At 43.5% G+C, this 26962-nt stretch overlaps 1 protein-coding gene across 1 annotated transcript in view; it reads right to left on the bottom strand.

Moving 5' to 3' along the window:
- Window positions 1–26962, bottom strand: part of PAN2 (poly(A) specific ribonuclease subunit PAN2) — a 616232-nt gene that overhangs the window by 68129 nt on the left and 521141 nt on the right. Inside the window, 2 exon segments of the mRNA XM_053705507.1 lie at window positions 285–331; window positions 1020–1110. Of these exon segments, the coding sequence (XP_053561482.1) occupies window positions 285–331; window positions 1020–1110 (138 nt within the window).

The raw sequence follows: 26962 nt of genomic DNA, 5'->3' as shown, positions 1-26962 counted from the left end.
AGCAATAGAGATTAAGGTAATTTACAACTGCTTACTTAAGTGTTATAGATTCACAGAAAATGGGCATACATATTGAAAACAGTCAAAGCAAAAAAACAAAAAAGGTGGTATAATGTAGTATTAGAATATGTGCAAACTTATGCTGTACTCTAAAGAAGGGCTGGTGTAGTGAAACTATAACCTACAGATATTGACGTTGTATTTGCACTATGACATTACATACTTGGGAAGGTACGTTAGGTACATTACTACTGTTTATTATCCACTTGATTTAATGCACATACATTTGCGCACTTGCGATGAACTGAACCACCTAAGCCGTCTAAGCTACCTAAGAACAGAGCATTAGCATATAAAAAAAAACAAATAACACTCTCCATGTATATTAAAACAAATGAACTGCTGTTGTCCCTCAGCAAAATATTGGACCAATGTATCAAAACGCTTCAATAGCAGTCAAGACAAATACATTTAAAATCCTCATATGCAGCTCTAATCCATTCCATCAATGAACAGTCACAGATTTAACACAGTTCATATATAACAATAAAACTCACGCCACATACGGGAGTGTAGGTAATAGCAGAACCACAATTACGTCATCATTAGAATATAAAGTAAAATATAGTTCTTGCAAAACTATTCATTCTGGGTTTTTTTACCTTCTTTTTCTCAATTTGACAATTTATTTTAGTTATACTTCCTCTCCTAAACGTAAGGGATACTGAAGTAGGAAAATATATTGTCAGAGCTACTGAAGATGTAAAATTCTTTATGTGATATTAGATATTGTAACATGTTTTTTTTCCCAACTATAGCTCACAGGGTACACAAACAGGGTGCATTTTGACAAAATCCCTGTTCAAGATCATATATAATTAGATTACCTCTTGAGCACAGTGCATTGCAAAGACTAATCTCATAAAGCAAGTTTTTATGATCATAAGGCCTCAAGTACTGGTGTTGAGATACTATTTTATAGAACATCTTATATTAAATGACATACAAATGATACTTACTTGCTAGGTTGTATTTTGCATTTAGATTTCTTTTGGTGTAGAACAGTATTGATGGAACTTTCCAATTCATATCATACTGTACTGCTTCACACTGTAAAGGAACATAAGAGAATCAATATAGATAGGCAAACATGTCATTTTTGATTGTTACTGTAACCATGTACACATACATCATAATTATAAATATAAGTCCATTTATAGAACAGTGCAAGCTGTGTATTACAGTCTCACTCCAAATCTACATTTACAAATGTTAAAGGGACAAGAAAGCCAAAATATTTCTCACACGATTCAGATAGAAAATACAATTTAAACATTCCAATTTACTTCTAGTAATTAATTTGCTTCATTCTTCAGATATCCTTTATTGAAGAAATAGCAATGCGCATGGGTGAGCCAATCACAAGAGGCCTCTATGTGCAGCCACCAATCAGTAGTTACTGATCCTTTTTAGATATGCTTTTCAACAAATTATATCAAAAGAGTGAAGCACATTAGGAAAACTTAAATTATGCTTACCTAATAATTTTCTTTTCTGCAGATGGAAATAGTCCACAGCTGCATTCATTAATTTTGGGAAATAAGAACCTGGCCACCAGGAGGAAGCAGACACACCCCAGCCAAATGCTTAAATACTCCTCCCACTTCCCTCATCCCCCAGTCATTCTGCCGAGGAACAAGGAACAGTAAAAGAAACACCAGGGTGAAAATGTGCCAGAATAAAAAAATAAGAGACAGAACAAATACGGGTGGGGAGTTGTTGACTCTTTCCACCTGAAGAAAAGAAAATTATCAGGTAAGCATAATTTAAGTTTTTCTTCATAAATGAAAAGAGTCCACAGCTGCATTCATTACTTTTGGGAAAACAATACCCAAGCTATAGAGGACACTAAATGGAAAAACAGGAGGGTACAATAGGCGGCCCATTCTGAGGGCACCAGGCCTGATAAAACCACAACCCAACCAAACCCCGCTTTGTCGGAGCCGGGCAAAAAACTAGAAGGAAAAAGGCCCCAAGGACACTGACCCGCAGATAGTCAGAAGGCCTAACTAGAGACAGCAAAGCAGACTCACTGAGCCAATACTCCTCCAGGAGAACCGTCGCCCAGCAGTCGGTCCCCACACAACCCTTACTAGTACAGTACCAAAATCTCCCAAAAGGGAGGACAAGGGTGAACCAAAGGGATACCCAAAAGGCATTGCAAAATCCAATAAAGGAAAAGCCCCCTTCAAAAGAAGGCCAAGACCATAGAGACCCAAATGGATCCCGAGAACAAGAGCTGACGCCCAACCCACAAGGAGCAACTGGGCATCCCCAAGGAGAAGAAACATCTCCCAAATATTGTGCAACAGCACTGAAAAGACAGCTGAAGACAAAGTCCTCAAAACGTCAGAACTCAGAGACTGAGCAAACAGAAAAATTACAAGTAGCAAACTCAGAAGATAAACATCTGAGTCCAGTAACACGCTGCCATCCGTAGGAAGACAGAAAATACTCTCCGCAAGGAAAAAGCAGTCAGACAAACTAGCAGAGTGCCCAACCTCCAAGGCAGAGGACACACTCCAGGCAATCCAGGCCGCCAGACCTACTCACAGATCTCAAAGGGGAAGAGGCACCGAACCTCTAACAAAAAGGTCCACTGGCACCCCCAAGACCTGAGGATAAACAACAGATCTCAGATCCTACACCTAGCAGGACCAGCCTAAGCAACCGCAGATCTGAAGGGAACATAAAGGAACCCCAAGACCAACCCCCAAAAGGGCGGAAGAATGGACACAGCCACTTTAACCTAAAGACAACCGAGCAGGCGTTAGTCGGGTAGCTTTGCTAGATCTCTTTGGGTCTAAGTCTCAATGCGGAGCCAACAGCTCCCCAGATGGAAAAGGAACAACTCAAAGAGCAGCCCAATCCTTGAACCAGATAAAACATCTGTTCCAATCTCCCGAACACTGGAGAGGGCCCTAAAAAAGGAACCACACCTAAGTAAGGACGACAACGAGCCCCCTGAAGAGGAAAGCGTAGATAAACACCTGCCCATAATACAGTCGTAGGAAGAACCGAGAGGACACAAGGCCAAGTCACTGACAAACACAGAAAGAACCCCTTAAAACAAAATTGTGCTAGCACACATACCAGGCGCAAAAGTGACAGCTGAGCAACCGCAAACCTTCCATTTGCTAGGCAGGAAAGCCCACCTTCAGTTCACATTAGTTGGCTGTCCCAAGGGAACCGTATTGTCCGCAAAAGACAAGCTCCAAGGAGCCTTGGCTCTTAGTAAATCTGGCCAAGTTGTAAAACAGAACAGCCAGAACAAGGGCTAAGCCCAAATACCCTGGAAACTAGAACCCCCAGGCCAGTCCTAGGATCATAGGTCCGGTAACATTCCACAAAGAGAAAAAGCTAAGGAAAACCCCTGACAACCGGAAGATCAGGAAAGAAGCCCGGGCCCCACAAATGTTTAGATTAAACAATCTTCCAGGAACATAAATCCCTCGTCTGATATAAAAAAACAGACCTCCCAGGGAAAAACCCAGAATAACCCGGATAACAAGAGCAAGAAGCCCTTGTACATCCCGACCCAAAAGGGAAGAGACCACCCCTTGCAGGAGCCCAACACTCCAAAGAGCCAAGGCCATAAAAGGACACTAGAGCTAACAGGCGTCCAAGCAACATTAACATGATTGTGCTTGAAAAGTGCGGCTAATCCCCCTTAAGGGACACAAGGCGCTGCTCATTTTATCAACCTCGAAAAGAGGAAGGCTGAGTAGACCTCGCCGGGGATCGAACAAGCAACCCTTGGTTTGCTACAAAACAGAGTAGCCACAGAGCATTAGTATGTTGAGTTATCTGTCCAGTTAGCCACGAGCTCCATACACAAGGGGAACAGTGAGGACAAGTCACCCGAACAGAGCAACAGCAAGGCTCCACATCACCTCAGATTCTAAATCAGAGGACAGTAAAACATGGGTTTGGATTCCACCAGGATGGCAATACCTGAACCATATGAGTGGAAAACCACTAGGACCTCTTCTATCCCAAGAAGGAGATGCAGAGAATTCCCAACATCGAGAAAGGACCCCTAACTGGAGCCCAAAAAGACCTTGTTGTCTAATGTCCTGAAAAAGGAACAACCAACTCCCAAAGGGAATCCAAGTCCCTCGAAGGTGACCCATCCACAAGGAGAAACGGACAAAATCCAAGAGGTCTCAATGAAGAAGAGGACCAATAAAGGAACAAGTCCAAAAAGGACAATCTCCTAAGGCAACACAGCCCCGACCGGCAGAGATGAGGCGCTAAACCCTCTATTTTTTCCACCACGTGGGAAGAAATACTCTAGGTTCCGAGGGCATCAGAAGCAACAGAGAGCGACACAGCAAAATTCACTGACCCAGTCACCAACGAGACGGCTATATAGGACTGAAACAATCCCGAAAAACGCACACAGACCCATAAGTCCTCTTGAGAATGCTTAGCTGAAACTTGTAAAATAAAAAAAGCTAAGAGCACTCGGCATCCCATCTGACCAGCAAGGCATAATAAGGGCCACGTGTCTGACTAAGCCGCGAGACAGAAGATCTGAACCCAATCAGGACCAGCCTGCAACCAGGGTCATAACTGCCAAGCTGGCTAAATCCTCAGAGAGGAGAAAACAGACAAGCATGGAACCAACGTTTCCCCAACAACTTCCATAGAAGTAAACAGCGAGTATCGATCCCAGATATTTTTAAGTTCCCGCAGGAAACATAGTATAAAACGAAAATAAAAATTTATCCTAACCAGATTAAATAAAATAACGGGGGCAACCCGAAGGTTAATGCCCAAGAAGAGCAGAAGGTTCATAGAACCAGCCTAACGGAAACCCTTTTCTTCCAACAAAACTGGGAAGGATCTCGAAACAAGACTTAAAGGAGATAATTTCATCCCCCCCATGTCTAACGAGGTGAGCCATTCGAAGGAGGAGACTGATAAGTCCCATACCCAAGAAGGATAGGGTCCCTAAGCAGCTCAAAAACGTGTCTGAGTAAAACACTAAGGCAGCTCAGGAACAGTTACACCCGCAGGGAACTGTACATGCCCTCCAGAGGTCAGGAGACCTGGGGAAAATCGGTCATGAGCACAATCGCAAATAAACATCTGGACTTTGCAGACACGCAAGCGCCAAAAGTATGTAATAGCGAAAACGTGCCACAACCGAGGGAAAGACATAACCTGGGTTACCCGCATGTGTAGCAGTAGGGAGCAGTAGGGAACTCTCCTCCCGGAGGACAGGCCCCCCCGAGGCGGATGGCTCAGCAGTCTCTTGAATCCCCGATCAAAAAGGCACTCTAGGACGGCCTAAAAAACATAACTGACTGACCTGGGTCAATGGGACCAATTCGCATTCTTCACAGGACGAAGAATCTGAATCAGAAAGTTGACCAAACTTAACATCAGTATCCTCCATAACTGGATCAAGGCTACCCAAAAAATGGACTATATATAAAACAATTTTATGATGTGTGTGGATGAAGTGAGTGCCTAAGGCTGAGGTGAATTAGTTAAAATAGTTTAATACAGACAATACAACAAATCCCTAGAGGTTAAAAAATCATGGATACATGAATATCATACATAGGAGTAAAAATTGGCATACCTTAAAAAACAAAATTTATGTTTACCTGATAAAAACATAATTTATGCTTACCTGATAAATTCCTTTCTTCTGTTGTGTGATCAGTCCACGGGTCATCATTACTTCTGGGATATAACTCCTCCCCAACAGGAAATGCAAGAGGATTCACCCAGCAGAGCTGCATATAGCTCCTCCCCTCTACGTCAGTCCCAGTCATTCGACCAAGAATCAACGAGAAAGGAGTAACCAAGGGTGAAGTGGTGACTGGAGTATAATTTTAAAAAATATTTACCTGCCTTAAAAACAGGGCGGGCCGTGGACTGATCACACAACAGAAGAAAGGAATTTATCAGGTAAGCATAAATTATGTTTTCTTCTGTTATGTGTGATCAGTCCACGGGTCATCATTACTTCTGGGATACCAATACCAAAGCAAAAGTACACGGATGACGGGAGGGATAGGCAGGCTCATTATACAGAAGGAACCACTGCCTGAAGAACCTTTCTCCCAAAAATAGCCTCCGAAGAAGCAAAAGTATCAAATTTGTAAAATTTGGAAAAAGTATGAAGCGAAGACCAAGTTGCAGCCTTGCAAATCTGTTCAACAGAGGCCTCATTCTTAAAGGCCCAAGTGGAAGCCACAGCTCTAGTGGAGTGGGCTGTAATTCTTTCAGGAGGCTGCTGTCCAGCAGTCTCATAGGCTAAACGTATTATGCTACGAAGCCAAAAAGAGAGAGAGGTAGCAGAAGCTTTTTGACCTCTCCTCTGTCCAGAATAAACGACAAACAGGGAAGAAGTTTGACGAAAATCTTTAGTTGCCTGCAAGTAGAACTTGAGGGCACGAACTACATCCAGATTGTGTAGAAGACGTTCCTTCTTTGAAGAAGGATTTGGACACAAGGATGGAACAACAATCTCTTGATTGATATTCCTGTTAGTAACTACCTTAGGTAAGAACCCAGGTTTAGTACGCAGAACTACCTTGTCTGAGTGAAAAATCAGATAAGGAGAATCACAATGTAATGCTGATAACTCAGAGACTCTTCGAGCCGAGGAAATAGCCATTAAAAACAGAACTTTCCAAGATAACAATTTTATATCAATGGAATGAAGGGGTTCAAACGGAACACCCTGTAAAACGTTAAGAACTAAGTTTAAACTCCATGGTGGAGCAACAGCTTTAAACACAGGCTTGATCCTAGCTAAAGCCTGACAAAAGGCCTGGACGTCTGGATTTTCTGACAGACGCCTGTGTAACAAGATGGACAGAGCTGAAATCTGTCCCTTTAATGAACTAGCCGATAAACCCTTTTCTAAGCCTTCTTGTAGAAAGGACAAGATCCTAGAGATCCTAACCTTACTCCAGGAGTAACGTTTGGATTCACACCAGTATAGGTATTTACGCCATATTTTATGGTAAATCTTTCTGGTAACAGGCTTCCTAGCCTGTATCAGGGTATCAATAACCGACTCAGAAAAACCACGTTTTGATAAAATCAAGCGTTCAATTTCCAAGCAGTCAGCTTCAGAGAAGTTAGATTTTGATGTTTGAACGGACCCTGTATCAGAAGGTCCTGTCTTAGAGGTAGAGACCAAGGCGGACAGGATGACATGTCCACTAGATCTGCATACCAAGTCCTGCGTGGCCATGCAGGTGCTATTAGAATCACTGATGCTCTCTCCTGTTTGATTTTGGCAATCAATCGAGGAAGCAGCGGGAAAGGTGGAAACACATAAGCCATCCCGAAGTTCCAAGGTGCTGTCAAAGCATCTATCAGAACCGCTCCCGGATCCCTGGATCTGGACCCGTAGTGAGGAAGCTTGGCGTTCTGGCGAGACGCCATGAGATCTATCTGTGGTTTGCCCCAACGTCGAAGTATTTGGGCAAAGACCTCTGGATGAAGTTCCCACTCCCCCGGATGAAAAGTCTGGCGACTCAAGAAATCCGCCTCCCAGTTCTCCACTCCCGGGATGTGGATTGCTGACAGGTGGCAAGAGTGAGACTCTGCCCATCGAATTATCTTTGATACTTCCATCATTGCTAGGGAGCTTTTTGTCCCTCCCTGATGGTTGATGTAAGCTACAGTCGTGATATTGTCCGACTGAAACCTGATGAACCCCCGAGTTGTTAATTGGGGCCAAGCCAGAAGGGCATTGAGAACTGCTCTCAATTCCAGAATGTTTATTGGAAGGAGACTCTCCTCCTGATTCCATAATCCCTGAGCCTTCAGAGAATTCCAGACAGCGCCCCAACCTAGTAGGCTGGCGTCTGTTGTTACAATTGTCCAGTCTGGCCTGCTGAATGGCATCCCCCTGGACAGGTGTGGCCGATGAAGCCACCATAGAAGAGAATTTCTGGTCTCTTGATTCAGATTCAGAGTAGGGGACAAATCTGAGTAATCCCCATTCCACTGACTTAGCATGCATAATTGCAGCGGTCTGAGGTGTAGGCGTGCAAAAGGTACTATGTCCATTGCCGCTACCATTAAGCCGATCACCTCCATGCATTGAGCTACTGACGGGTGTTGAATGGAATGAAGGACACGGCATGCATCTTGAAGCTTTGTTAACCTGTCCTCTGTCAGGTAAATCTTCATTTCTACAGAATCTATAAGAGTCCCCAAGAATGGAACTCTTGTGAGAGGAAAAAGAGAACTCTTCTTTTCGTTCACTTTCCATCCATGCGACCTTAGAAATGCCAGAACTAACTCTGTATGAGACTTGGCAGTTTGAAAGCTTGAAGCTTGTATTAGAATGTCGTCTAGGTACGGAGCTACCGAAATCCCTCGCGGTCTTAGTACCGCCAGGAGGGCACCTAGAATCTTTGTGAAGATTCTTGGGGCCGTAGCCAATCCGAATGGAAGAGCTACAAACTGGTAGTGCCTGTCTAGGAAGGCAAACCGTAGATACCGGTGATGATCTTTGTGGATCGGTATGTGAAGGTAAGCATCTTTTAAATCCACTGTGGTCATGTACTGACCCTTTTGGATCATGGGCAAGATTGTCCGAATAGTTTCCATTTTGAACGATGGAACTCTTAGGAATTTGTTTAGAATCTTTAAATCTAAGATTGGTCTGAAAGTTCCCTCTTTTTTGGGAACCACAAACAGGTTTGAGTAGAACCCTTGTCCTTGTTCCGACCGCGGAACCGGATGGATCACTCCCATTAATAACAGATCTTGTACACAGCGTAGAAACGCTTCTTTCTTTATCTGGTTTGTTGACAATCTTGACAGATGAAATCTCCCTCTTGGGGGAGATAATTTGAAGTCTAGAAGGTATCCCTGAGATATGATCTCTAGCGCCCAGGGATCCTGAACATCTCTTGCCCAGGCCTGGGCGAAGAGAGAAAGTCTGCCCCCCACTAGATCCGGTCCCGGATCGGGGGCTCTCGGTTCATGCTGTCTTTGGGGCAGCAGCAGGTTTCCTGGCCTGTTTGCCCTTGTTCCAGGACTGGTTGGGCTTCCAGCCTTGCCTGTAACGAGCAACAGCTCCTTCCTGTTTTGGTGCAGTGGAGGTTGATGCTGCTCCTGTTTTGAAATTCCGAAAGGGACGAAAATTAGACTGTCTAGCCTTAGCTTTGGCTTTGTCTTGAGGTAGGGCGTGGCCCTTACCTCCTGTAATGTCAGCGATAATTTCTTTCAAACCGGGCCCAAATAAGGACTGCCCCTTGAAAGGTATATTAAGTAATTTGGACTTAGAAGTAACATCAGCTGACCAGGATTTTAGCCACAGTGCCCTACGTGCCTGTATGGCGAATCCTGAGTTCTTAGCCGTAAGTTTGGTTAAATGTACTACGGCCTCCGAAATGAATGAATTAGCTAGTTTAAGGACTCTAAGCCTGTCCATAATGTCGTCTAGCGTAGATGAACTAAGGTTCTCTTCCAGAGACTCAATCCAAAATGCTGCAGCAGCCGTAATCGGCGCGATACATGCAAGGGGTTGCAAAATAAAACCTTGTTGAACAAACATTTTCTTAAGGTAACCCTCTAATTTTTTATCCATTGGATCTGAAAAGGCACAGCTATCCTCCACCGGGATAGTGGTACGCTTAGCTAGAGTAGAAACTGCTCCCTCCACCTTAGGGACCGTTTGCCATAAGTCCCGAGTGGTGGCGTCTATTGGAAACATCTTTCTAAATATTGGAGGGGGTGAGAACGGCACACCGGGTCTATCCCACTCCTTAGTAACAATTTCAGTTAATCTCTTAGGTATAGGAAAAACGTCAGTACTCGCCGGTACCGCAAAGTATTTATCCAACCTACATAGTTTCTCTGGTATTGCAACGGTGTTACAATCATTGAGAGCTGCTAAGACCTCCCCTAGTAATACACGGAGGTTCTCCAATTTAAATTTAAAATTTGAAATATCTGAATCCAATCTGTTTGGATCAGAACCGTCACCCACAGAATGAAGCTCTCCGTCCTCATGCTCTGCAAGCTGTGACGCAGTATCAGACATGGCCCTAGTATTGTCAGCGCACTCTGTTCTCACCCCAGAGTGATCACGCTTGCCTCTTAGTTCTGGTAATTTAGACAAAACTTCAGTCATAACAGTAGCCATATCTTGTAATGTTATCTGTAATGGCCGCCCAGATGTACTAGGCGCCATAATATCACGCACCTCCCGGGCGGGAGATGCAGGTACTGCCGCGTGAGGCGAGTTAGTCGGCATAACTCTCCCCTCGCAGATTGGTGAAATTTGTTCACATTGTACAGATTGACTTTTATTTAAAGTAGCATCAATACAGTTAGTACATAAATTTCTATTGGACTCCACCTTGGCATTGGAACAAATGACACAGATATCTTCCTCTGAGTCAGACATGTTTAACACACTAGCAATAACTTGCAACCTGGTTATAATCTTTTTTAGCAAAAACGTACTGTGCCTCAAAGAGGTACTTAAACGATTAAATGACAGTTGAGATAATGAACTGAGAAACAGTTATAGCATCAACTTTAAAACAACACAACTTTTAGCAAAGGTTTTGTTCCCATTAGTAAGATAACATAACTAAATTTGACATAAAAATTATTGAGTAACGTCTTTATCCACAGTCAATATAAAAAATTCTCACAGCTCTGCTGAGAGAATGTACCTCCCTTCAAGAAGTTTGAAGACCCCTGAGATCTGTCAGAGATGAACCGGATCATGCAGGAAAAATAATAATAGCTGACTGGCAATTGTTGATGCGTAGCAAAGAGCGCCAAAAACGGCCCCTCCCTCTCACACACAGCAGTGAAGAGAAACGAAACTGTCACAATTTAAAACAAACTACTGCCAAGTGGAAAATAAAGCCCAAACATTTATTTACTCAGTACCTCAGCAATGTAAACGATTCTACATTCCAGCAAAAACGTTTAACATGATATAATACTTATTAAAAAGATTAGTGACCTTTAACAGAGTAGTTCCGGTGAAGTACCATTCCCAGAATACTGAAGTGTATACATACATGTCATTATAACGGTATAGCAGGATTTTCTCATCAATTCCATTCAGAAAATAAAAACTGCTACATACCTCAATGCAGATTCATCTGCCCCTGTCCCCTGATCTGAAGCTTTTACCTCCCTCAGATGGCCGAGAACAGCAATATGATCTTAACTACTCCGGTTAAAATCATAGTAAAAACTCTGGTAGATTCTTCCTCAAAGTCTGCCAGAGAAGTAATAACACGCTCCGGTGCTATTATAAAATAACAAACTTTTGATTGAAGTCATAAAAACTAAGTATAATCACCATAGTCCTCTCACACATCCTATCTAGTCGTTGGGTGCAAGAGAATGACTGGGACTGACGTAGAGGGGAGGAGCTATATGCAGCTCTGCTGGGTGAATCCTCTTGCATTTCCTGTTGGGGAGGAGTTATATCCCAGAAGTAATGATGACCCGTGGACTGATCACACATAACAGAAGAAATTTATTTCTTTGACACGATGAGTCCACGGATCATTATTAATTAGTTGGGAATATTACTCCTGCCCAGCAGAAGGCGGCAAAGAGCACCACAGCAAAGCTATTAAATATCACCTCCCTTCTATCCCACCCCAGTCATTCGACCGAAGTAAAGGAGAGAAAGGAAGCAACAAGGTGCAGAGGTGTATGAAGTTTATAAAATACTAACAACCTGTCTAAATAACAGGGCGGGCCGTGGACTCATCGTGTCAAGAAATACATTTATCAGGTAAGCATACATTTTGTTTTCTTTCTAATGACACGATGAGTCCACGGATGATCATTAATTACTGTTGGGAATCAATACTCAAGCTAGAGTACACAGATAAGGGAGGGACAAGACAGGAAACCTAAACCGAAGGCACCACTGCTTGAAAAACCTGTCTCCCAAAACCGACCTCAGCCGAGGTTAAAAAATCTAAATTTATAGAAGTTTGAAAAAGAGAGAAGAGAGGACCAAGTTGCAGCCTTGCAAAACTGTTCCATAAAGGCTTCATTTTGAATGCCCAGGAAGAGGAAACAACCCTCGTAGAAAGAGCCGTTACTCCCTCGGGAGGCTGCTGTCAGCAGTTTCATAGGCAAAGCAAATTATACTCTTCAGCCACAAAGAAAGAAGTAGCTGTAGCTTTCTGTCCCGTACGTTAAACAGAAGACTGAAGAAATCCTTAGTCGTCTGTAAATAAAATTTCAGTGCACGAACCACATCCAGATTGAGTAGAAGCCATTCCTCCTGAGAAGAAGGATTAGGACACAAGGAAGGAACAACAATCTCATGATTAATGTTCCGGTCTGAACTACTTTAGGGAGAAACCCTAATTTAGTACGAAAAAAGGACTCATACTCCTGATTAATGTTCCAGTCTGAAATTATGCAATACCGAAACCTCTGAAAATCTATGAACAGATGAATTAGCGACAGGAAACAAAACTTTCCAAGATAACAACTTAATATCTAAGGAATGCATCGGCTCAAACGGAGCCCTTGAAGAACTTTGAGAACTAAATTAAGACTCCAAGAAAGAGTAACTGATTTGAATACGGGCCTGATCCTGACTAAGGCCTGACAAAACGATTGTACGTCTGGGAAGTCTGCCAGACATTTATGTAATAAAAAATAGACAAGGCAGATATTTGACCCTATAGGGAACTTGCCTATAATCCCTTTCCAAACTTCTTGAAGAAAGGACAGAATTCTAGGAATCCTAACACTACTTCAAGAGTAGACCTTGGATTCACACCAGTATAGATATTTATGCCATATCTTATGGTAAATCCTCCTAGTCACAGGTTTACAAACCTGAATCATGGTCACAATGACCGATTACAAAAATCCACTCTTGGATAAAATTAAGCGTTCAATCTTGAAACAGTCAGCTTCGGAGAAACTAGATTTGGCCGAAAGAAAGATCCTTGAATTAGAAGGTCCTTCCTCAAAGGAAGTCTCCAAGGTGGAAGAGATGACATGTCCACCAGGTCTGCATACCAAATCCTGTGAGGCCATGCTGGTGCAAGGAGGTTCACCGACGCCCTGTCCTGCTTGATTCGAGCAATGACCCGAGGTAGAAGAGAAAACTGAGGAAATCGGTATGCGAGACTGAAATTACAAGGTACCGTCAGAGCGTCCATCAGTACAGCCTGAGGGCTCCTAGACCTTGACCCGTACCACTGAAGATTGGCCTTCTGCGAAGAAGGCATGATATCCAATTCCGACTGACCCCGTTTGAGAATCAGGATGGAACACACTTCCGGATGGAGTTCCCACTCCCCTGGGTGAAAGTCTGCTGCTTAGGAAGTCCGCCTCCCAGATGTCCACTCCTGGAATGTGGATCGCCAACAGACAGCAATTGTGGGTTCTCTCCCACTAAATGATCTTGGCTACCTCTGTCATGGCCAAGGAACTCCGAGTTCCTCCCCTATATTATCTGACTGGAACGTGCTGAACCGGGCCGAAGCTAAATGAGGCTAGGAGAGCATTGAAGATTGTTCTCAATTCCAGAATGTTTATGGGTAGAACAGACTCCGACCGAGTCCATGATCCCTGAGCCTTTAGAGAGCCCCAAACTGCTCCACATCCCAGAAGGCTGGCATCTGTTGTCACAATCACCCAGGAAGATCTGCAAAAGCAGGTTCCCTGGGAGAGATGATCCTTAGACAACTACCAAAGTAGAGATCCCAGCTGTAATCCCAGACCTCGTTCCTGCTTTGGAACAGAAACTATCATTCCCAAGTCGGAGAGGTTCCAAACAAGTGTAAGGATGCCTCTCTTTTTGTCTGGTCTGCCTAGAATCTTGAAGGCAGAACCTGCCCCCCCCCCCCAAGGTCCGGTACCGGATTGGAGGCAGGCTCTTCATGCTGTCTGATTCAACAGCAGGCTTTTTGGATTAGGTCTCTAGGAAGGCTTGGACTGCTCATGCTTGGAAGAGGGAGTGGAAGGATTTTCCTTGAAAATTCGAAAGAAACAAAAATTACTCTGATATCCTTTTTATGTCTTATCCTGAGGGAGGCATATATCCCTTACCTCCCGTAATATCAGAGTTATCTCTGTCAAACCAGGTCTAAACAAGGTCTTTCCATTGTAAGGAATCACCAAAATTTTAGACTTAGATGAGACATCTGCAGACAAGGATTATAACCATAACGCTCTGCGGGCCAATATATTAAGCTCCCAGCTTAATAACCTGAAGGGAAGCATCTGAAATAAAGAAGTTGGTCAACTTCAAAGCCCTTACCCAATCCTGGATTTCTTTGAGGGGAGTGTCTGTCTGATAGAAACAGACAACACATCAAACCAGTATGCTGCCGCACTAGTGATGTTAACACTGCAGGTAGCCTTTGTAAAACCTGGTGTACATACGTTCTTTTGAGCGTCCCCTCTAACTTGTTATCCATAGGATCTTTAAAGAAACAACTATCCTCTATGGGAATAGTACTCCTCTGACTAGCGTGGAAATTGTCCCTTCCATCTAGGGAACCTCAGCCAAGACTCTTTAATAGAGTCTGCTATAGGAAACATCCTTTTAAATTAGGAGATGTAGAAAAAGGGATACCCAATTTCTCCCATTCCTTAGCCATAATCTCTGTAGCCCTTTCTGGTACAGGAAATACTTCCACCATGGAGGGCACGTCAAAATACTTAAGTTTTACCGTACTTTTTAGGATTGACTACGTGGGTAGTGACAGTCATCCAGGGAAGCTAAAACCTCCTTAAAGGGACACTGAACCCAAATTTTTTCTTTTGTGATTCAGATAAAGCGTGACATTTTAGGCAACATTCTGATTTACTCCTATTATCAAATTGTCTTCATTTTTTTGGTATCTTTATTTGAAATGCAAGAATGTAAGTTTAGATGCCGGCCCATTTTTGGTGAACAACCTGGGTTGTTCTTGCCGATTGGTGGATAAATTCACCCACCAATAAAAAAGTGTTGTCCAGAGTTCTGAACCACAAAAAAGCTTAGATGCCTCCTTTTTCAAATAAAGATAGCAAGAGAACATAGAAATATTGATAATAGGAGTAAATTAGAACGTTGCTTAAAATTGCATGTTCTATCTGAATCCCAAAAGGAAACATTTGGGTTCAGTGTCCCTTTAAGTAACCAAAGGAGGAGTCCAAGCTTAAACCTAGAGGAAACAACATCAGTATCCGATAAAGGCATTACACTGACTGAGTCTGAAGTTTCCCCCTCAGATACTACCAAAGTATCTTCCTCTTCAGGCTTCTGGGAAGAAAAACATAATTTATGCTTACCTGATAAATTCCTTTCTTCTGTTGTGTGATCAGTCCACGGGTCATCATTACTTCTGGGATATTATCTGCTCCCCTACAGGAAGTGCAAGAGGATTCACCCAGCAGAGTTGCTATATAGCTCCTCCCCTCTACGTCACCTCCAGTCATTCGAACAAAGACCAACGAGAAAGGAGAAGCCAAGGGTGTAGTGGTGACTGATTTATAATTTAAAAAATATGTACCTGCCTTAAAAAACAGGGCGGGCCGTGGACTGATCACACAACAGAAGAAAGGAATTTATCAGGTAAGCATAAATTATGTTTTCTTCTGTTATGTGTGATCAGTCCACGGGTCATCATTACTTCTGGGATACCAATACCAAAGCAAAAGTACACGGATGACGGGAGGGATAGGCAGGCTCATTATACAGAAGGAACCACTGCCTGAAGAACCTTTCTCCCAAAAATAGCCTCCGAAGAAGCAAAAGTGTCAAATTTGTAAAATTTGGAAAAAGTATGAAGCGAAGACCAAGTTGCAGCCTTGCAAATCTGTTCAACAGAGGCCTCATTCTTAAAGGCCCAAGTGGAAGCCACAGCTCTAGTGGAATGAGCTGTAATTCTTTCAGGAGGCTGCTGTCCAGCAGTCTCATAGGCTAAACGTATTATGCTACGAAGCCAAAAAGAGAGAGAGGTAGCAGAAGCTTTTTGACCTCTCCTCTGTCCAGAATAAACGACAAACAGGGAAGAAGTTTGGCGAAAATCTTTAGTTGCCTGCAAGTAGAACTTGAGGGCACGAACTACATCCAGATTGTGTAGAAGACGTTCCTTCTTTGAAGAAGGATTTGGACACAAGGATGGAACAACAATCTCTTGATTGGTATTCCTGTTAGAGACAACCTTAGGTAAGAACCCAGGTTTAGTACGCAGAACTACCTTGTCTGAGTGAAAGATCAGATAAGGAGAATCACAATGTAGGGCTGATAACTCAGAGACTCTTCGAGCCGAGGAAATAGCCATTAAAAATAGAACTTTCCAAGATAACAATTTTATATCAATGGAATGAAGGGGTTCAAACGGAACACCCTGTAAAACGTTAAGAACTAAGTTTAAACTCCATGGCGGAGCAACAGTTTTAAACACAGGCTTGATCCTAGCTAAAGCCTGACAAAAGGCCTGGATGTCTGAATTTTCTGACAGACGCCTGTGTAACAAGATGGACAGAGCTGAGATCTGTCCCTTTAATGAGCTAGCCGATAAACCCTTTTCTAAACCTTCTTGTAGAAAAGACAATATCCTAGGAATCCTAACCTTACTCCAGGAGTAATCTTTGGATTCACACCAGTATAGGTATTTACGCCATATTTTATGGTAAATCTTTCTGGTAACAGGCTTCCTAGCCTGTATCAGGGTATCAATAACCGACTCAGAAAAACCACGTTTTGATAAAATCAAGCGTTCAATTTCCAAGCAGTCAGCTTCAGAGAAGTTAGACTTTGATGTTTGAATGGACCCTGAATCAGAAGGTCCTGTCTTAGAGGTAGAGACCAAGGCGGACAGGATGACATGTCCACTAGATCTGCATACCAAGTCCTGCGCGGCCATGCAGGCGCCATTAGAATCACTGATGCTCTCTCCTGTTTGATTTTGGCAATCAATCGAGGAAGCAGCGGGAAGGGTGGAAACACATAAGCCATCCTGAAGTTCCAAGGTGCTGTCAAAGCATCTATCAGAACCGCTCCCGGATCCCTGGATCTGGATCCGTAGCGAGGAAGTTTGGCGTTCTGGCGAGACGCCATGAGATCTATCTCTGGTTTGCCCCAACGTCGAAGTATTTGGGCAAAGACCTCCGGATGAAGTTCCCACTCCCCCGGATGAAGAGTCTGGCGACTCAAGAAATCCGCCTCCCAGTTCTCCACTCCCGGGATGTGGATTGCTGACAGGTGGCAAGAGTGAGACTCTGCCCAGCGAATTATCTTTGATACTTCCATCATTGCTAGGGAGCTTCTTGTCCCTCCCTGATGGTTGATGTAAGCTACAGTCGTGATGTTGTCCGACTGAAACCTGATGAACCCCCGAGTCTTTAACTGGGGCCAAGCTAGAAGGGCATTGAGAACTGCTCTCAATTCCAGAATGTTTATTGGCAGGAGACTTTCCTCCTGACTCCATTGTCCCTGAGCCTTCAGAGAATTCCAGACAGCGCCCCAACCTAGAAGGCTGGCGTCTGTTGTTACAATTGTCCAGTCCGGCCTGCTGAACGGCATCCCCCTGGACAGATGTGGCCGAGAAAGCCACCATAGAAGAGAGTTTCTGGTCTCTTGATCCAGATTCAGAGTGGGGGACAAATCTGAGTAATCCCCATTCCACTGACTCAGCATGCACAATTGCAGCGGTCTGAGATGTAGGCGTGCAAAGGGTACTATGTCCATTGCTGCTACCATTAAGCCGATCACCTCCATGCATTGAGCTACTGACGGGAGTTGAATGGAATGAAGGACACGGCATGTATTTAGAAGCTTTGTTAATCTGTCTTCTGTCAGATAAATCTTCATTTCTACAGAATCTATAAGAGTCCCCAAGAATGGAACTCTTGTGAGAGGCAAGAGAGAACTCTTCCTTTCGTTCACTTTCCATCCATGCGACCTTAGAAATGCCAGAACTAACTCTGTATGAGACTTGGCAGTTTGAAAGCTTGAAGCTTGTATCAGAATGTCGTCTAGGTACGGAGCTACCGAAATTCCTCGCGGTCTCAGAACCGCTAGAAGGGCACCCAGAACCTTTGTGAAGATTCTTGGAGCCGTAGCCAATCCGAATGGAAGGGCTACAAACTGGTAATGCCTGTCTAAGAAGGCAAACCTTAGATACCGGTAATGATCTTTGTGAATCGGTATGTGAAGGTAAGCATCCTTTAAATCCACTGTGGTCATGTACTGACCCTTTTGGATCATGGGTAAGATTGTCCGAATAGTTTCCATTTTGAACGATGGAACTCTTAGGAATTTGTTTAGGATCTTTAAATCCAAGATCGGCCTGAAAGTTCCCTCTTTTTTGGGAACCACAAACAGGTTTGAGTAAAACCCTTGTCCTTGTTCCGACCGCGGAACCGGATGGATCACTCCCATTAATAATAGATCTTGTACACAGCGTAGAAACGCGTCTTTCTTTATTTGGTTTGTTGACAACCTTGACAGATGAAATCTCCCTCTTGGGGGAGATAATTTGAAGTCTAGAAGGTATCCCTGAGATATGATCTCTAGCGCCCAGGGATCCTGGACATCTCTTGCCCAAGCCTGGGCGAAGAGAGAGAGTCTGCCCCCCACTAGATCCGGTTCCGGATCGGGGGCCCTCGGTTCATGCTGTCTTAGGGGCAGCAGCAGGTTTTCTGGCCTGCTTGCCCTTATTCCAGGACTGGTTAGGTTTCCAGCCTTGTCTGTAACGAGCAACAGCTCCTTCCTGTTTTGGTGCAGTGGAAGTTGATGCTGCACCTGCTTTGAAATTCCGAAAGGGACGAAAATTAGACTGTCTAGCCTTAGCTTTGGCTTTGTCTTGAGGTAGAGCGTGGCCCTTACCTCCTGTAATGTCAGCGATAATTTCTTTCAAACCGGGCCCAAATAAAGTTTGCCCCTTGAAAGGTATATTAAGTAATTTGGACTTAGAAGTTACATCAGCCGACCAGGATTTTAGCCACAGCGCCCTACGTGCCTGAATGGCGAATCCTGAATTCTTAGCCGTAAGTTTGGTTAAATGTACTACGGCCTCCGAAATGAATGAATTAGCTAGTTTAAGGACTCTAAGCCTGTCCGTAATGTCGTCCAGCGTAGCGGAACTAAGGTTCTCTTCCAGAGACTCAATCCAAAATGCTGCCGCAGCCGTAATCGGCGCGATGCATGCAAGGGGTTGCAATATAAAACCTTGTTGAACAAACATTTTCTTAAGGTAACCCTCTAATTTTTTATCCATAGGATCTGAAAAAGCACAGCTATCCTCCACCGGGATAGTGGTGCGCTTAGCTAAAGTAGAAACTGCTCCCTCCACCTTAGGGACCGTTTGCCATAAGTCCCGTGTGGTGGCGTCTATTGGAAACATCTTTCTAAATATTGGAGGGGGTGAGAACGGCACACCGGGTCTATCCCACTCCTTAGTAACAATTTCAGTTAATCTCTTAGGTATAGGAAAAACGTCAGTACTCGCCGGTACCGCAAAGTATTTATCCAACCTACACATTTTCTCTGGTATTGCAACAGTGTTACAATCGTTAAGAGCCGCTAAGACCTCCCCTAGTAATACACGGAGGTTTTCCAATTTAAATTTAAAATTTGAAATATCTGAATCCAATCTGCTTGGATCAGAACCGTCACCTACAGAATGAAGCTCTCCGTCCTCATGCTCTGCAAGCTGTGACGCAGTATCAGACATGGCCCTAGAATTATCAGCGCACTCTGTTCTCACCCCAGAGTGATCACGCTTGCCTCTTAGTTCTGGTAACTTAGCCAAAACTTCAGTCATAACAGTAGCCATATCTTGTAATGTTATCTGTAATGGCTGCCCAGATGTACTAGGCGCCATAATATCACGCACCTCCCGGGCGGGAGACGCAGGTACTGACACGTGAGGCGAGTTAGACGGCATAACTCTCCCCTCGCTATTTGGTGAAATTTGTTCAATTTGTACAGATTGGCTTTTATTTAAAGTAGCATCAATACAGTTAGTACATAAATTTCTATTGGGCTCCACCTTGGCATTGGAACAAATGACACAGATATCTTCCTCTGAATCAGACATGTTTAACACACTAGCAATAAACATGCAACTTGGTTACAATCTTATTTAACAAAAACGTACTGTGCCTCAAAGAAGCACTAAACGATTAAATGACAGTTGAAATAATGAACTGAAAAACAGTTATAGCATCACTCTTTAAAAACAACACAACTTGTTAGCAAAGGTTTGTTCCCATTAGTAAAGTAACACTAATTAAATTTTAAACATAAAAATCACAGAGCAACGTTTTAAAACACAGTCACTACATAAGTCTCACAGCTCTGCTGAGAGAATCTACCTCCCTTCAAAGAAGTTTGAAGACCCCTGAGTTCTGTTAGAGATGAACCGGATCATGCAGAAAATACAAGAGTAACTGACTGGAAATTTTTGATGCGTAGCAAAGAGCGCCAAAAACGGCCCCTCCCCCTCACACACAGCAGTGAGAGAGAAACGAAACTGTCATAATCAAAACAAGCAAACTGCCAAGTGGAAAAAATAATGCCCAAATATTTATTCACTCAGTACCTCAGAAATGCAAACGATTCTACATTCCAGCAAAAACGTTTAACATGAATTAAATACCTATTAAAAGGTTTAATGTACTTTTACAGAGTAATTCCGGTGAAATACCATCCCCAGAATACTGAAGTGTAGAGTATACATACATGTCATTATAACGGTATGGCAGGATCTTTTCATCAATTCCATTCAGAAAATAAAAACTGCTACATACCTCAATGCAGATTCAACTGCCCGCTGTCCCCTGATCTGAAGCTTTTACCTCCCTCAGATGGCCGAGAAACAGCAATATGATCTTAACTACTCCGGTTAAAATCATAAGAAAAACTCTGGTAGATTCTTCTTCAAACTCTGCCAGAGAAGTAATAACACGCTCCGGTGCTATTGTAAAATAACAAACTTTTGATTGAAGTTATAAAAACTAAGTATAATCACCATAGTCCTCTCACACCTCCTATCTAGTCTTTGGGTGCAAGAGAATGACTGGAGGTGACGTAGAGGGGAGGAGCTATATAGCAACTCTGCTGGGTGAATCCTCTTGCACTTCCTGTAGGGGAGCAGATAATATCCCAGAAGTAATGATGACCCGTGGACTGATCACACATAACAGAAGAAAATTTTATTGATTGAAAACATTTCCTCTTGCGCTCTCCCTGCAGCATGGGAAAGGCAGACAATGCATTAGAAACCGCCGATGATATTAGAGAAGTGATGTCTTGCAGATAACTCCAGGTGGAGTTTGAGAGGAAGCGCAGAGCATTGCATGTGTGGGTGATAAAATTTGGGACACTTGAGGAGACAGTTGCGGAATTATTATACGTTTTCATTAGACTCATGAACAGCATCCGCCTTAGAAGGCGTTGACTCAGAAAAAATGTCTATCCCTATAAAACATGCCATGTTGGCTATACTCAGTGATAGTAATATAGACCCCCACTACTAGGTTGACCGTTAAAAGATGTATAATAAGGACCAAAATTATGTCATGGCATGAATAGAAGGGACATTGGGTTCTATGACTATAGGGATGATGAAGTCTGACTTGTGTAAGACCAGACTGCAGATCATCTTTTTGGTCAGTCTCTGTGGTAAATAGGTGGATAGGAGTCTCCTCTCTTTGGATACATAATTAGTACTACTAGCTGACCCTATATTTGAAAATACGCTGTTAGGATTCAGATTAGGAGAGGATGTCATTTCCAGTGTGTGTGCAGTGATTAGCAGTTGCTGTAGGGTTTTATAGTGCTAACAGTACCTTGTAATGAGTCTGTGCCCTAGGTGGTAAAACGTTCTGTATGCACGCACCTACCCCATTTATCTCTTATATAGGTTCAACATGAAGAATAGTATGAAAATACATGTGATCAGATTAAATGCCTAATATGGATTCGCTACAAGTGGGTTTATTGCTTTTTAAGATGCAGAAGATGTGATAGATCCTGTTATTTAGTCCCTTCGGGTAGAGGCAGTCTAGTGTGAATATCCGTTTCGATTTGTTGAAAAGTAATCTATGCTCATAATTGCCTCTCCTGTTTTTATTGAATTTCTGAATCCCAAATATTTAAAATCTTTAATGTTCCCACCATGTGTTAATGAGAAGTGCTTATATAATGGAGTGTCAGTGTGTTTCTTTTGAATGCATAGTATGCTCTCTGATCCTGTCTTTTTAGGTTTCTTGATGTTTGTCCCACATATTGAAAGCTGCACGGGCATTGGATCAAGTAAATCACACCTTTATCATGACACCTTTATGAGGTCACAGATTTTATGTTTATCTTTCTTGTGGTGTGAAAAGAAGTGGCTGGTTTTCAGGCCGCTTTTGCAAGCCTTACAGCTTGAACAGGGGTAGAATCCTTTCATTTCTTTGCTTTGAAAATGTATCAAATTTTGCCTTTTCTGTTTTGGAATGCTTGGGGCCAGCATATTCCTCAGGTTGTTAGTTTTCCTATATATAAACCTGGGATGAGATGTCAATTTTTCTCCAATTATGTCGTCTTCTTTGAGAAGTGGCCAATGTTTCTTAAATTTTTTCTATGATGTGTTTATTTGCACAATATTCGGTTATCATTGGTACATCGATTACACGTTCTTCCGCCCTTCTCAACGGCTTATTTTTATATTTTATAAGGTCCTTTTGATCCACCTTCCTTGTTTCCTCAATCTTTTCGTCCAGTATTTCCTCTTTATTACCTCTTTCTAGGAATCAGTGTTTCAGAACGAATATTGTGCAAATAAACACATAGAAAAATTTAAGAAACATTGGCCACTTCTCAAAGAAGACGACTTAATTGGAGAAAAATTGACATCTCATCCCAGATTTATATATATAGGAAAACCAACAACCTGAGGAATAAGGCTTGCAAAAGCGGCCTGAAAACTAGACACTTCTTTTCACACCAAAAGAAAGATAAACCTAAAAACAGAATTTATGTTTACCTGATAAATTACTTTCTCCAACGGTGTGTCCGGTCCACGGCGTCATCCTTACTTGTGGGATATTCTCCTCCCCAACAGGAAATGGCAAAGAGCCCAGCAAAGCTGGTCACATGATCCCTCCTAGGCTCCGCCTACCCCAGTCATTCGACCGACGTTAAGGAGGAATATTTGCATAGGAGAAACCATATGGTACCGTGGTGACTGTAGTTAAAGAAAATAAATTATCAGACCTGATTAAAAAAACCAGGGCGGGCCGTGGACCGGACACACCGTTGGAGAAAGTAATTTATCAGGTAAACATAAATTCTGTTTTCTCCAACATAGGTGTGTCCGGTCCACGGCGTCATCCTTACTTGTGGGAACCAATACCAAAGCTTTAGGACACGGATGAAGGGAGGGAGCAAATCAGGTCACCTAAATGGAAGGCACCACGGCTTGCAAAACCTTTCTCCCAAAAATAGCCTCAGAAGAAGCAAAAGTATCAAACTTGTAAAATTTGGTAAAAGTGTGCAGTGAAGACCAAGTCGCTGCCCTACATATCTGATCAACAGAAGCCTCGTTCTTGAAGGCCCATGTGGAAGCCACAGCCCTAGTGGAATGAGCTGTGATTCTTTCGGGAGGCTGCCGTCCGGCAGTCTCGTAAGCCAATCTGATGATGCTTTTAATCCAAAAAGAGAGAGAGGTAGAAGTTGCTTTTTGACCTCTCCTTTTACCAGAATAAACAACAAACAAGGAAGATGTTTGTCTAAAATCCTTTGTAGCATCTAAATAGAATTTTAGAGCGCGAACAACATCCAAATTGTGCAACAAACGTTCCTTCTTTGAAACTGGTTTCGGACACAGAGAAGGTACGATAATCTCCTGGTTAATGTTTTTGTTAGAAACAACTTTTGGAAGAAAACCAGGTTTAGTACGTAAAACCACCTTATCTGCATGGAACACCAGATAAGGAGGAGAACACTGCAGAGCAGATAATTCTGAAACTCTTCTAGCAGAAGAGATTGCAACTAAAAACAAAACTTTCCAAGATAATAACTTAATATCAACGGAATGTAAGGGTTCAAACGGAACCCCCTGAAGAACTGAAAGAACTAAATTGAGACTCCAAGGAGGAGTCAAAGGTTTGTAAACAGGCTTAATTCTAACCAGAGCCTGAACAAAGGCTTGAACATCTGGCACAGCTGCCAGCTTTTTGCGAAGTAACACAGACAAGGTAGAAATCTGTCCCTTCAGGGAACTTGCAGATAATCCTTTTTCCAATCCTTCTTGAAGGAAGGATAGAATCTTAGGAATCTTAACCTTGTCCCAAGGGAATCCTTTAGATTCACACCAACAGAGATATTTTTTCCAAATTTTGTGGTAAATCTTTCTAGTTACAGGCTTTCTGGCCTGAACAAGAGTATCGATAACAGAATCTGAGAACCCTCGCTTCGATAAGATCAAGCGTTCAATCTCCAAGCAGTCAGCTGGAGTGAAACCAGGTTCGGATGTTCGAACGGACCCTGAACAAGAAGGTCTCGTCTCAAAGGTAGCTTCCAAGGTGGAGCCGATGACATATTCACCAGATCTGCATACCAAGTCCTGCGTGGCCACGCAGGAGCTATCAAGATCACCGACGCCCTCTCCTGATTGATCCTGGCTACCAGCCTGGGGATGAGAGGGAACGGCGGGAACACATAAGCTAGTTTGAAGGTCCAAGGTGCTACTAGTGCATCCACTAGAGCCGCCTTGGGATCCCTGGATCTGGACCCGTAGCAAGGAACTTTGAAGTTCTGACGAGAGGCCATCAGATCCATGTCTGGAATGCCCCACAGCTGAGTGACTTGGGCAAAGATTTCCGGATGGAGTTCCCACTCCCCCGGATGCAATGTCTGACGACTCAGAAAATCCGCTTCCCAATTTTCCACTCCTGGGATGTGGATAGCGGACAGGTGGCAGGAGTGAGACTCCGCCCATAGAATGATTTTGGTCACTTCTTCCATCGCTAGGGAACTCCTTGTTCCCCCCTGATGGTTGATGTACGCAACAGTTGTCATGTTGTCTGATTGAAACCGTATGAACTTGGCCCTCGCTAGCTGAGGCCAAGCCTTGAGAGCATTGAATATCGCTCTCAGTTCCAGAATATTTATCGGTAGAAGAGATTCTTCCCGAGACCAAAGACCCTGAGCTTTCAGGGATCCCCAGACCGCGCCCCAGCCCATCAGACTGGCGTCGGTCGTGACAATGACCCACTCTGGTCTGCGGAATGTCATCCCTCGTGACAGGTTGTCCAGGGACAGCCACCAACGGAGTGAGTCTCTGGTCCTCTGATTTACTTGTATCTTCGGAGACAAGTCTGTATAATCCCCATTCCACTGACTGAGCATGCACAGTTGTAATGGTCTTAGATGAATGCGCGCAAAAGGAACTATGTCCATAGCCGCTACCATCAACCCGATCACTTCCATGCACTGAGCTATGGAAGGAAGAGGAACGGAATGAAGTATCCGACAAGAGTCTAGAAGCTTTGTTTTTCTGGCCTCTGTCAGAAATATCCTCATTTCTAAGGAGTCTATTATTGTTCCCAAGAAGGGAACCCTTGTTGACGGAGATAGAGAACTCTTTTCCACGTTCACTTTCCATCCGTGAGATCTGAGAAAGGCCAGGACGATGTCCGTGTGAGCCTTTGCTTGAGGAAGGGACGACGCTTGAATCAGAATGTCGTCCAAGTAAGGTACTACAGCAATGCCCCTTGGTCTTAGCACAGCTAGAAGGGACCCTAGTACCTTTGTGAAAATCCTTGGAGCAGTGGCTAATCCGAAAGGAAGCGCCACGAACTGGTAATGCTTGTCCAGGAATGCGAACCTTAGGAACCGATGATGTTCCTTGTGGATAGGAATATGTAGATACGCATCCTTTAAATCCACCGTGGTCATGAATTGACCTTCCTGGATGGAAGGAAGAATAGTTCGAATGGTTTCCATCTTGAACGATGGAACCTTGAGAAACTTGTTTAAGATCTTGAGATCTAAGATTGGTCTGAACGTTCCCTCTTTTTTGGGAACTATGAACAGATTGGAGTAGAACCCCATCCCTTGTTCTCTTAATGGAACAGGATGAATCACTCCCATTTTTAACAGGTCTTCTACACAATGTAAGAATGCCTGTCTTTTTATGTGGTCTGAAGACAACTGAGACCTGTGGAACCTCCCCCTTGGGGGAAGTCCCTTGAATTCCAGAAGATAACCTTGGGAGACTATTTCTAGCGCCCAAGGATCCAGAACATCTCTTGCCCAAGCCTGAGCGAAGAGAGAGAGTCTGCCCCCCACCAGATCCGGTCCCGGATCGGGGGCCAACATTTCATGCAGTCTTGGTAGCAGTGGCAGGTTTCTTGGCCTGCTTTCCCTTGTTCCAGCCTTGCATTGGTCTCCAAGCTGGCTTGGCTTGAGAAGTATTACCCTCTTGCTTAGAGGACGTAGCACCTCGGGCTGGTCCGTTTCTACGAAAGGGACGAAAATTAGGTTTATTTTTTGCCTTGAAAGGCCGATCCTGAGGAAGGGCGTGGCCCTTACCCCCAGTGATATCAGAGATAATCTCTTTCAAGTCAGGGCCAAACAGCGTTTTCCCCCTTGAAAGGAATGTTAAGTAGCTTGTTCTTGGAAGACGCATCAGCCGACCAAGATTTCAACCAAAGCGCTCTGCGCGCCACAATAGCAAACCCAGAATTCTTAGCCGCTAACCTAGCCAATTGCAAAGTGGCGTCTAGGGTGAAAGAATTAGCCAATTTGAGAGCATTGATTCTGTCCATAATCTCCTCATAAGGAGGAGAATCACTATCGACCGCCTTTATCAGCTCATCGAACCAGAAACATGCGGCTGTAGCGACAGGGACAATGCATGCAATTGGTTGTAGAAGGTAACCCTGCTGAACAAACATCTTTTTAAGCAAACCT

This window comes from Bombina bombina, chromosome 3, assembly GCF_027579735.1.
Source record: "Bombina bombina isolate aBomBom1 chromosome 3, aBomBom1.pri, whole genome shotgun sequence".
NCBI lineage: Eukaryota > Metazoa > Chordata > Amphibia > Anura > Bombinatoridae > Bombina > Bombina bombina.
Note: the sequence above shows the minus strand (reverse complement) of the source record. Positions and strands in the feature narration are given on the sequence as shown.